A 12,985-nucleotide genomic window follows, 5' to 3' on the forward strand; every position below is an offset into this window, starting at 1 on the left:
TATTACCTCACATGCTATTCATTCAAATGTTTCCATCAACAATCCACAACTTAACAAACACATGAGATAATTTTGTAAAGACCAGACAAAAAACATTACTTGACTAACACTCAATAGATTTTTTTTTTTAAATCCACTTATTAAATGCAAGTTAAGCAGTCTCTGGAAAATACCTTAATTTCTATTCTATTTTTGGCTGGCTAGAACCCAGGTAGAATGAAACTGACTATTCGTCTAAACGATATGCCTCGTTTACGCTGCAAAACTGTTGTTTATTAGAATTGTTTTTGTATTTAAGTACTTTTTATAACATAATGTTTCTTTTACCCTGTAAAAGCGATGCTATGAAGGCTGTTGCTACACTGCTAGAACACAAGAGGACTGAGTGATCAAGGCGGTATTTGCCTTCAGGAATCCAGCCCAATATAACGGCTGCCACGGCTGCCAAGAAGCCAACCACAGTTGCTTGCACCTAAAGAAGTGAAGATAAAAATGAAAATTGAATTTGCATCACAAGAATTGCCTTTGTATAAACATTCTGCTGTACAAAACATTTACAAATGATGAGGAAATCCAAGCAACTGCCAAGATCACGGTAGAACGCCCATGAGAGATGGGCTCTTTGTTCTAAAACCAATTTCCTCAGCATCAGCTTCCAAAATGGGCAAGGACAGAGCTGCCGTGTGTACAGCCAACTGCTTCATTATAGCATTTATTGATTTCTTTTCTTTCTTTTTACTAAGTTTTATAGACAAGAATAATGTTATACAAATAAGTATACCAAGTTCTCCCATGTCATTTGTATATCACAAAAATAAATAAATAATAAATGTGGAGATATCTACAACATATGGTTCATTATTACTGGTCAATGTATAAGTTCTTGGTTCATGAATTGGTTTAAACAATTAGGAAGGAAAGGGGGGAACGAGGGGGGAATGGTATGTGGGGTGGGATCGGGTGGTTATGCTTCTATTCTTCTACTTAGTGTATGTGTGGGGTTTTGTGTCAGAATTAGAGTGGTACCTCGCAAGACGAAATTAATCCGTTCCGCGAGTCTCTTCGTCTTGCGGTTTTTTCGTCTTGCGAAGCACGGCTATTAGCGGCTTAGCGGCTATTAACGGCTTAGCGGCTATGTGGCTTTAAGAAAAAGGAAACAAACTCGCAAGAACTCGCAAGATGTTTCGTCTTGCGAAGCAAGCCCATAGGGAAATTCGTCTTGCGGAACGACTCAAAAAACGGAAAACTCTTTCGCCTTGAGCGTTTTTCGTCTTGCGAGGCATTCATCTTGCGAGGTACCACTGTACTTGTATGGGTTTTCTTACTATTCGCTTGTTGTATTTCCTCGGTGGTGAGAGAGGTTGGGGTGGCTTAGGGTGTGGTTGGTTGTCTTTGGTTGGCTGTAGTAGAATTGTTTTTGTGTGTGTGTGTGTGTCTTTATTGATTTCTATAGCACATGGAAAACTGAAAGAATACTACAATGCTTCTATTTAGCTATTTACTTGTTTATTTATAGCCTGCCTTATTCCCACCACTGGAACTAAGGCTTCAACATGTCCCAGTTGAAGAAGGCTTGAGTTAATTACAACTTTCTCTTTAGCAGACACAAAGCTTAAATGAACTGTTCTATTACAAAATAAAATAAAAATCCATGCTTTGGATTCAAGAAGCCTGAAGAACTTCATCATGCTACTGAGTTGCTGAATGTAGGTTATGAAAGGGGAATGGGAGTTGCAAAGGTAAGTATGATCACAGGGCTAAATTAAAAATAACGGGTGCACAGGCATGGAGAAATCTAGGTTGGCATCTTTCTGTCTCAAGAGACAATGGAGTGCGCCTCTGGGGCTCAAGTTAAGGCACTAGAGAATCACAGTGCCTGCTGTGGCTGCAGAGACCTGTAACTCATAACTGCTGCCTCCCACGTTGCTTTTGCAAACCTGGGCAGTGTATATGGAGGTGCTGGGCTGCCCAGACAACAATACTCTCCTCTCGGCCTCACTGATGTGGTCCAAAGGAAAGCAGAGCAATAAGTTTGGCACCAGCTTGGCTGCAGGAGCTGCGGGAAGGAGGCGTACAAGGCACCATCCACCCGTCTTAGGGACTCCACTCCAGATTTTTCTTCTCCTTGTTTTATAGAGGGATCTGATTTTGATTTGAGTTATTATGGCTTTTCTCTTCATAGACACACAAATCAGCTTTAAAATTAAAAATGTGTGCAGTCCAATCGTAACCATATTCCCTCAGAAGTAAAGCTCACTGGGTTCGGTCGGGCCTATTTCCTAACAAGTATGGTTAAATTGCAGTCTAAACCATTAAAATATATGCTACACTTGATCTTAGCCAAAAGGCCGAGAAGCAATAAACCATTAAAATATATGGAACAAATAATTATCTTAGAAAGGCCAACATTTTAAGACCACAGCAAATAAACATATTTTGGACTAGAGCCAGAGAATTCGTTTTTGAACGGCCTAAGACTATATTTTAAGAACAAGTAGGTACTAAAAAAAACTCCCTTAAAAATAAATCATCAATCTCAATGTATTGAGACTTCACTGCAGCCAGTCCAAGGCACTGCAGGAGACTTCGAACTGAGGTGAGACTTGCTGGGGATCTCTGTAACGGTGCTCCACAGCTCTGAGAATAATTACTCAAATCTGACTATTTGAATAGTATGCAAACTCTCAAAATCCCATGAAAATGAATCTCATGGGAAACAATGCCCGAGTCATCTGACTGCAAGAGCTTTGTATGTGTCAGCAAGTTGGAGTTAACACTTTTTTAGCAAGAACACCATGTGTCAGGCCTAATGAGCACAACAGTCATCCCCAGTAGGTCTTGCCCCATGGATCAGTTGCTGACACTGAAAGTCCCTGCCTCCCCACAGCCGTCTAAGCACCCTCTTCTCCAGGGGTTTTCCAAGCAATTGGAGACTGTGCTTGCATGAAACTAACATCTCCTCCGCCTTTTTCATGCCTCTTCTGGTTCTGTGAGACCAGAGGGGAGAGGAGTTTGTTGCAGCAGAAGTGGGAGACACCTGTGACCCCTCACCTGCCTGTTGGCCTCCCTCCCCCTCCCTCCCCCCGCTTCAGCTTCTGCCTCTGATTCTAGATTCCTCTCTGTCACAGACTCCCCCAGCTCACTAAGCCCTTTTACTTCTTCAGCTTCTGATAGCTCCTTCTCCCAGTCTTCTCCCTTTGACCACTCATTGTCCTCCAACCAGCACTCCCTGGGCTCTGCGCCTTCTTCCCTTGGGTTTCCCCAGCTGGTTCCTCCCGCCATTCCTCTGCATCCAACCAGCCCATGACATCTTGTATCTATGACAATGTGTTAATCTGCAATGACTTTTTAACGCTTTTACGAATCCTTACCTGTTTTAAGGCCAAATTACCAATTATTAAATTCCACTTCTCAATGGGTGAATCCATTTTTCCAACATTTACCTGTAAAAAAGCACAAAGTGTGTTTTTAACAAGTGAAAAATATTGCCTTGGTAGTAATTTGAAGAGTTCAAGTATCGCTTTCTACCACGAACATTTTGTGTGCTATAACATCATTTAATCTCAAAAGTATATGAGTCGTGTGCATGTTTCTTTAAAATGGAAGCAATGATCAGACTTTAACTGACTGTCAATCCAAAAGTGCTAAGGGAGTGGAGAGCTACATACTGTCTGTATACCATATCTTGTCAAAAACTGCTTTGTGTTTAAAGTAGCATTATTAGCATGGCCATTTATGAAACGGATATAAAAACTGGAATCTTTTTTGAACTGTAAAAATATTTATTTATAATTGTAGGTTATAAAATGTTAATAGTACAGTCGTACCTTGGCTCCCAAACACCTTGGAAGTCCAACGTTCAATGGGGCTTACCTTCAGGTAAGTGAGTGTAGAATTGCAGTTTTTTTATTTGTTTGGCAGCAGCTGGTTCATAGGAATTATATGAAAATTACGCTAGTTATAAGATTGATGGCAAAAGACATAAAGCATGGTTATTCTCCCCCTCGTGACACTGTTCTGACTGTTGTTTGACTGTTCAGAACCTTCCCTTTAAGTCTCTCTCTCTATTCTTATTGTTTGAAATGTTTAAAGGCAGACTTATGCTTAAATGATCACATTCTTGCATAGAAGTAAGCAGATGACCCCAAAAATACTTTGATACCTTCCGAACTAAAGAGCTGCAGAGTATTTTATTAATTAAATGCACATCAATGCACATTTTGAATAACTAGGCACATAGAGATATGTGAGGATAAGAAAAAGATTGACGCCACCTGACTTCCTCCAACCAACCTGACAAAAGACTGGGTGCAATGCACTATGAAGGGCACAGGACACAGGGGGTGGTTTGGGGAAATAGGTTCAGCACACCAGTCTATTCACTTTTCAACTGTCACTTGCCTATGAAAACTGATGGTGGATGCTGATCTCAACAAATGTTGCAGATGTCCCTGTGTAACAAGAAACCGCTAATATCAATACTCCAGCCTTATAATGCTTCATATACTTACAGCTGTTGACAGCCGGGATGCCAAAGTCATTTCCAAATTCCCTTTCAAACCAAGTAGTGCAGGAACCAAAATGAAAACTTCAGTAATGTTTTTGAACACTTCCCAATGCTATTTGACAAATGGAAAACATAAAATAGATATATTTTTAAAAACAATAAAATAAATGTTTTAAAAATAGTGACACAAAATTACATTTCTGGGAAAGGGTTTTCTACCTAGATATTACCAAGGGCTGAATATACTTGATATTCATGAATCTCAGTAACTAATAAAGCCAAAATCAGTTCAGTACCTAATATATTTTCCCCAGTATCAGTACCATCAACAGTACAGAAACATTCCAATAATGAGTCATGACATATCATAGCTGAATACATAGAGCTGTTGTTTCCCTTGCCAGTATTATGTAACTAGCATATCAAAAGCCCAAAGACTGTAACTGAGTAGCTAATCTGAAGAAGAGAATAAGAGGAGTTTGGATTTGATATCCCGCCTTTCACTCCCTTTAAGGAGTCTCAAAGCGGCTAACATTCTCCTTTCCCTTCCTCCCCCACAACAAACACTCTGTGAGGTGAGTTGGGCTGAGAGACTTCAGAGGAGTGTGACTGGCCCAAGGTCACCCAGCAGCTGCATGTGGAGGAGCGGAGACACGAACCCGGTTTCCCAGATTACGAGACTACCGCTCTTAACCACTACACCACACTGGCTCTCTTTGATATCTGCTTTGATATCTCAGTGGGACTTGCAAGAAAAAGAAGTATCATGGCCTTTCTCGCTGCCATTAGTTTAGCGGCTCACACTGATATAGAAGAACAGCTCATTCTAGCAGTAACATTGTCTAGCACGCATTTTACAGGCGTCAAAAAGAATATAATGGAGGGCCTTGTGGAAGCCTTGCAGAAATCAATATATACTACATCCATATAACCTTTTTTTCCTACCAAGCTAGTAGCTATCCAAATAAAGGTAAGCATGGCATGGCTTGTTATTGAGAAGATCATGCTAGTTCTTTGTTATGACTGTGTTTAATGACCGTGTTCTTTTCCAAATGCTTCCAAACTAACTCCTAAATTATTTGTCCTCAAAGCTTCCCAGTTATGAACACAGCTGGCCAACAATATGTAATCTGGACCGTCTCCCCACACCCCTTTTATAGATCCAATGTATATGTGCTGAGTGTCCCAGCACATCCAGTCCCCTGGCACATCTCAAAAATTATAGCCAAAGACTCAGATTGCATCTTCAGGTTCCTTAGGTGTAATTCATCTTGCCCTAAAGATTAATTCAATAGGATCAGAGTAGTTTAAATAATATACCTTACTTCGATTTCCAACCAGCAAACTGAGGAATTTGAAATATAAATGTGAATATTTTGTAAGATAGCGTGACGAGTTTGTGGGTGCCAGACCCCTCTAATTAATCCCTGGATTCAGCAAGTGCTCAAATCTGGTCAAGCCAAGCTAGCTTCCTGTGAGGTGTTAACCTGGGTGATGAGCTTTTAAAGGGGACGGGGCCCTCAACAGATAAAAGCCGGAGTTTAGAGTAGAGAGTTTGCTGTGTGGATGTGAGAGAGATGTAAATAATAATAATAATAATAATAATTTATTATTTATACCCCGCCCATCTGGCTGGGCTTCCCCAGCCACTCTGGGCGGCTTCCAACCAAATATTAAAATACAGTAATACATCAAACATTAAAAGCTTGCCTAAACTTCTCTGTTCGAATCTACAGCCGTGTCCATGGGAGGAAGAAGACCCTTTTGGGGTGTTGATGCTGTCAGCCCCTCCATCGCAGGCTCAGGTTGTACATGTGTGCAAGTAAACCATATATCCTAAAGGCACCACAGTCTCTGCTGAGTCTCGTTCCCAAAAGGAAACACAAGCCCTTGGAATCTTGCCCTGCATGGAGACTGGAGTGGCGTCCAGTTGATATTAAAGATCCTGCAAATATAATGGTGCTTGTGGTGTACCTTTACACAATTTGCCTGGCTTTGAAAATTCTGCCTTTGTGCCAAATGACCTCATTTCCTCCCTACAAATACTAAAGCAGCGAAAATTGATTTTAGAGATGGGGGGGGGAATAAAGCTTCACTCATTGAAGTGGTAGACTAAGAAAAAGAAACTAGAAAAATTGTGTGACTAATATCTTGTTCAACATGTGCTGAACATAAGTTTATTACAAGGACAATTAACCTCCTGAAACTCATATGAACCTAAGTAACATTTGAGAACTCAAATCACAACCAAAATCCTCAGCTCCCTCTTGACTACAGAAGAACCCACTCAGAAGTTGTGAGTGTGTGAGTAGCCTTGCATAATGAACAAACGACATTACAATAAAACAAAAACACATACTTCAGCCTTAATATAGAGGACCATACTAAATGTCATGATTGAGTGCATCAGAAAAAATCAGAATGTGTACATTTAAAGCCATACTTAGGAAATACCAACCTGGACAATATCCAGAACCATCCCAGCAGATACTGTTCCAAAGCCTGCTAGCAAAAATGGTACAAGTATCTGTAATGCCATAATGCTACTAGATTCTTTTGGCTGTTTTTTGCTGCCTTCCACAATGGTATCTTCTTCACCATCACTAGATACGTTGTTGTCCTGCAGCATAATATCTGTTTCCGACATGTCCATTCTGTCTGAATAATTATATCCTGCGAAGTTATCATACTTTGGGCTACAGCTCGATGAATTATGTCCATTGCTACCATTATGAAAAGTTGATTCTGAGAAATGATGATAATCCATGTGCTGGTCAGTCCTAACACTGAAACCATGCCCTGATGGCTGTAATCCATCTTGCCAGAGACCATTCACTTTCTTATGTCTTTCTTCCTGGTTTTTGTGATAAACAATTGGAACCATACTTAACAGCAGGTTCAAGAACTTGTCAGACTGAATTGTATTTAGATTTATAGTCCAATTTACAAAACTTTCTCCATGATAGGCTTTATCATTTGTTTTCTTGCTGACAGATCTGCCTTTACAGTTAGTCATGCTGTTTCAAAAATATTGTTCTGATGATTGCTTCAGATCCCAGAGAAGTTTAAATGATGCATCAAATGGTTATATAGAGATCTTTGATTTGATACAGCCGATCACGTTGTGAAGTTGTCTGTTATGTAGAAAGATTTCTTTTCACTAACTTTTGGTCTTGAGCAATTCCGCAACAAAGCTGGGATCTAAAAAGAACACAGTAAAAATGTTAACACATCTGCCTTTTTTGGCCTCTAAAACTTGATAGCATTTTTGTTCCATTTAAATTTTGTTTATAGATGAATAGTGCAAGTGTATCCTGCTATCAAATTCCCTGCACAGGCATCTACTCCAAGGAAGTTACTACGTTATAGCAATGCTATTATACTGTTTTTTGTCTTTTTAAAATGTATTTTTATTAAAGATTTTCTGTTGTAATCTTAAATCACTCTCAGTCATATGGTGGCACAAACCCAGCAGCAAAATGAGAAGGAAATGGGTGGATTCAGGGGGTGGAATGGGAAAAACCCCAGCTTGGTTCATATATTTTCCTTCTGCAAGATAAAATCCTGATTCTCCTGCATTTTTCTCCCCTTCCCTGAAGCACAACATCAATATTTGTCTCTGACAAAGGGTTTGTCCACAAATGCTTGAGTTTGACCAGGCATAGGCAAACTCGGCCCTCCAGATGCTATGGGACTGCAACTCCCATCATCTCTAGCTAACAGGACCAGTGGTCAGGGATGGTGGGAGTTGTAGTCCCAAAACATCTGGAGGGCCGAGTTTGCCTATGCCTGAGTTTGACTTTGAATCTCTGGCTGTAGAAGTCCTTATGTCCCTCACTCTAAGTATTTGCTTCCTCCCTAACCTGGTGAGACACTTTAAATGGTTTCTGGTAGTTATGCTTGTACCTTCTGTGTGGAAGAAATTATGGAATTGTTGAAATGACTTTCTCATGGTGCTTCTGCTACCACTGCTTGCTTTCTGAGGCCTTCTAAGCATTGGTAAACACGGGGGCATGGTTAGAAGTGATGTGGTGATAGTTACATGGTGATGATGTTGCCAGATACTCTGTGGAAGTGAACTTTTTCACTACTTTGATAGAGATTTCTTTTCTATTTCTACTACCGTGCTTTTGATGTTCTGTTGAGAAGCACAGGATGCCAATTAGCTACGCTAGTATAAGCTCTGGTGTAATGGTGGTCATGTTAAACTGGAGCATAAGATCATTCTGCCTAAAACACAACAACAAGGAAATGATGGTGATATAACATAATCTGAGCGAGAGCCACAGCATTAGTACAGTACTAAGATACAGGAGTTGGTCAAATCTTCTAAAATGCCAGTTGACACCACAATTGCATATTATTGTCTGAGTCTTTGAAATTATTCATCATTCTGGAATTTAGTCAGAGTTTCTGGGAGTAACCGTTTCTATTTTTCTTAAGTATTAGTTTGTTGTAATGTGTATTTTTTTGAAAAAAAAATTGAATTAATATCCTCAATTACTACTCCATAAATGTTAGAAGTTAGAAGTACTCTCCTCAACAAATGTTAGAAGTTAGAAGTACTCTCCTCAACATCTACTTAGCTCTCCTTTCGTTTTGTTTTTTAAAGTATTTTTGGCTAATAATAGAAGTCATGAAAACTTGCAGAACCACTTTACAAACCTGTTCATTGGAATGTTCTGCAAATGCAACAATCTATTTTGCCTCTTTAAAACCTCCAACCTAGTAAATAAATACATGGACCTGTAGTTAAAAGATATTTTAAACAGAAATTTTAGCAGTTGGAGTAAGCAATACCAAAGAAATGTGATAATGGAGTCTGATGGCATTATAAAACTGCTCCATGCTAAAAAAAATTGTGCATAGTGTAGTTCAAATTATTTCACACCTACAATGTCTCTTGGCTTATACAGTATATGACTGATAGGGTCTTTACTCTTCCTAACTGCCTAACTGGATTATCAATAATCACATTGTCTTCATTAAATATTACTCATAGCTTAGGACACTTAAAGTATTTTGCTTACTCAGAACCTAACAGGCTGCTTTCATACTTGCAAAGATCAGCAAATAGGTACTTAGGATGATGAAGCATAATGGTGTCTGCGTTGATACAGTGTTAGAAGGGTCCTACGGGAAAACCCATTATTCCAGTTTTTACGAAAGGTGTAATGTTTAAGAATGGTAGCTATGTCTACAATGCAGATGATCTTGTTTCACTTTGCTGTATTCCTTGTTCTTTGTTGCCTGCAATATATTTTCCTTCTATTTGCAAAAGTAAAAATAAAATGCAAAAATACAATATATTTTCCTTCAGTTGTTTACACTTTCCCAGCTCCCAAACACGATTCATTGTCCGAACAGCTCATTGCACAACACCTGTGTGTAGAATCAACACATGGTGGGGTGGGGGTTCTGCCTTCTGGCTCTACCCATGACCTCTGTACATTGATCTGAGCTTTGCACAACCTGCATTCTTGTATTACAACTTTTCAGAGGTGAATTTTGAAATGAAAGTTGGAAATGTTATTGTACTAGGAGCAGCAAAGGAGGGAGGAAAATAGAGGGAACATCTGGGGGGGTGAGAAGTCAGCTTTTAAATTTGTATTCATTTGTATTCATTTGGTGACAAGTTTGTTAAAAATTATGGAAAATCAATAAAAAATAAATGACAACTTTTCAGAGAAACCTAGATAGATTTGCTTAATTGCTTTTGCTCAATGGGTGAAATTCTTCTTCCATGAGAGACAAAGGCTCAATTCAAATTACACCAAATCATAGTTTAGAACTTCCAAGTGCACAATCTATTTTCATTTCCTCTCTGCTGAGCTATCTCCCCCCCCAGCCATCTTCTTATTTGCAAATAACATCAATCTCTTGAGTGTAGAGCAGCAGGTGGAACTATGGTTTGCAAATTCAGACAGCACACCAAACCAAGGTTGGCATAACTAAAATCAGGCCTTTGGCTGATTAACACTCTATGGCCTTTTAAATGTGCTTGTGCAATGGGGGTTACTGGTTTGTTTTTGGTTTTCCGTGATGTATTTTGTGTTCTCATTTTGTATTTTTATGTTGTGAACTGCCCTGTGATCTTTGCATGAAGGGCAGTATACACATTTAATAATCATTAACAGATTTTGCCTAATGTCTGAATTCAGTCAGTTACTAAAAATCCTGTATCCATACTCCTAACTTGTATTGACTTCAAAGGGACTTGAGAAGCAGAACTGTGTGGGAAGTTCAGTCAGAGGGTGTCCGCAGTAAATCATCATCAATGGAATAGCATTAACTATAATAACATTAGCGAAGGAGATCAGACCAAAGGTCTATCTGGTAGCATTCTGTTCTTACAAAGCCCATCCAGATACGTACAAGAAGTCCACAAGCAGGAAGTCCACAATGTGCTCCTGCTCTATACTAACTAGACATAGAGTATCCGCCTTGCTTGTATGCATGCATAAAGTCCCATGTTCAATCCTGGGCATCTCCAGCTGGGGCTGGGACTCTTGCCCCAAGCACAGTACAGTTGCGACCAGTCAATGTAGATGATATGGGGCTAGATGGACCAATGGTTTGACTCAGTGTAGGGCAGCTTCCTATAATAGAGGCGCTCATCACCTTGCCAACAAAGGTCCGTATAGTTAAAGCTATGGTTTTCCCAGTAGTGATGTATGGAAGTGAGAGCTGGACCATAAAGAAGGCTGATCGACAAAGAATTGATGCTTTTGAATTATGGTGCTGGAGGAGACTCTTAAGAGTCCCATGGACTGCAAGAAGATCAAACCTATCCATTCTTAAGGAAATCAGCCCTGAGTGCTCACTGGAAGGACTGATCGTGAAGCTGAGGCTCCAATACTTTGGCCACCTCACGAGAAGACTCCCTGGAAAAGACCCTGATGTTGGGAAAGATGGAGGGCACAAGGAGAAGGGGACGACAGAGGACGAGATGGTTGGACAGTGTTCTCGAAGCTACGATGAGTTTGACCAAACTGCGGGAGGCAGTGGAAGACAGGAGTGCCTGGCGTGCTCTGGTCCATGGGGTCATGAAGAGTCGGACACGACTAAACAACAACAACAAGTCCATTGATAATTTGGAATGCCCCATTCTGCACATTTACAAGCTCTGCAATTTCCTTTAGAGGTACTATAGGTTGTTGTTCTCCTCCCCCCCCCAATTGTTTTGAAACAAAAATGAATTATGTCAACCCTGACCGAGTACAAGTCTGCACGTTTCCAATGTTAGTCCAAATGATATGACCTCAGATTGAGCTCAAAAATCTGAACACTGGTTGAGATGCATATGTAGATAGGAATCAAGCAGACCTTCTTGTCTGTATATACTTGTGGAAATTATGTGGAAATGAAACCGTGACATCTTGTTAGTAGAGAACTCATTCTCCAGGTGCCTATCATTATACAAGTCAAAACAGTACTATCATCTCATAAGAGGGAAGTTGTCAGCAGGCTTGGGGAACCACAATGCTTGCAGAAGTATAAATATGACTTTGCAGGGGGGGGGCAAAGCAGGGAGATGGGGAGGCCCCAAAGTGGTTAATGATAAGTGAGTATACTCGGCCGACATGTAATGATGGCTGAGTGTTGAAAAGAAGAAAATGGAAACTGGGGAGGAATGCAAGAGAGAATGCCTGTCTGCCTGGAATCCTGAATAGGATCATGCCACACACACTGCAACCTTTTGTTGCAGGTACAAAGTTACTGATAAAAGGTAGATATGACAAATTGGCATAGCACAAGTAATTAATGCACTCTTACTGTCTGATATCTCATAGTACATAAGTCACCTGTCACAACCAGAAGCCACCAAAAGCAAGGAACTCATGTGTGCCAGTTTGAAATACTGTCTTAAACATGTTATTATCCTTATTCATAATGAATGTTTGACTTTACAGCAAAGCAGGGACCAAATGTATATTACCTGTCCAAAACAATGAAAAGTAAATGTATTTTCGGATTTAGATAAACCAGGAAAAATATGTAAAGTTTTATTTTATTTTAAGTTTTTATTCATATTAACCTTACTCAAGTGCAACAATGAATGTTGTGGTGACAATGAATACAGTAGCATCCTGGTTTTGTAAGTTTGATTATCTGCCAAATAATAGTCATGCAGGGCAGTGCAAACATAGTTACAGGGCTAGCTTAACCACTATCTACAGAACTGAAAACTCAGTTAAATCATACTTTGTTAAGATTTAAGCATTTGTGAGCCCCTTCTGCTCAAAATAAATTGTGAACTTAGCAAGATTCCTAAGCATGCTGCTTAGCTTTGACAAAAAAAGCACTATTCCCAACTGCACGAAAATACAACATATTCTAAGGAATTTAACCATTCACAGTGTATGAGTTTCGAGGGTGCAGCAATTAAGGCGGAAGAGCAGCAGCTATATCCCCAAGCTGCCATTCTGTGTACCTGACTTTGACCCATCATGAAAGTAAGTATTTGTATGTATGAGA

The 12,985-nt window shown here is 39.9% G+C and overlaps 1 protein-coding gene across 2 annotated transcripts in view; it reads right to left on the bottom strand.

The window, feature by feature from the left end:
* SLC41A2 (solute carrier family 41 member 2) overlaps positions 1–12,985 on the bottom strand; it is a 45,500-nt gene that overhangs the window by 30,626 nt on the left and 1,889 nt on the right. Inside the window, exons 2-6 of one of the 2 annotated variants that reach the window (XM_081211307.1) lie at positions 8,631–8,737; positions 6,966–7,708; positions 4,512–4,619; positions 3,372–3,443; positions 328–472 (exon numbers count right to left, since the gene is read on the bottom strand). In XM_081211307.1, coding sequence (XP_081067433.1) covers positions 328–472; positions 3,372–3,443; positions 4,512–4,619; positions 6,966–7,523 — 883 coding nt within the window. In that variant the 5' untranslated portion in view covers positions 7,524–7,708; positions 8,631–8,737. The remainder of the gene's footprint in view (positions 1–327; positions 473–3,371; positions 3,444–4,511; positions 4,620–6,965; positions 7,709–8,630; positions 8,738–12,985) is intronic. The other variant, XM_081211306.1, reaches the window with a different exon arrangement.

This window comes from Podarcis bocagei (genome assembly GCF_964188305.1).
Source record: "Podarcis bocagei genome assembly, chromosome: 10".
Lineage (NCBI taxonomy): Eukaryota > Metazoa > Chordata > Lepidosauria > Squamata > Lacertidae > Podarcis > Podarcis bocagei.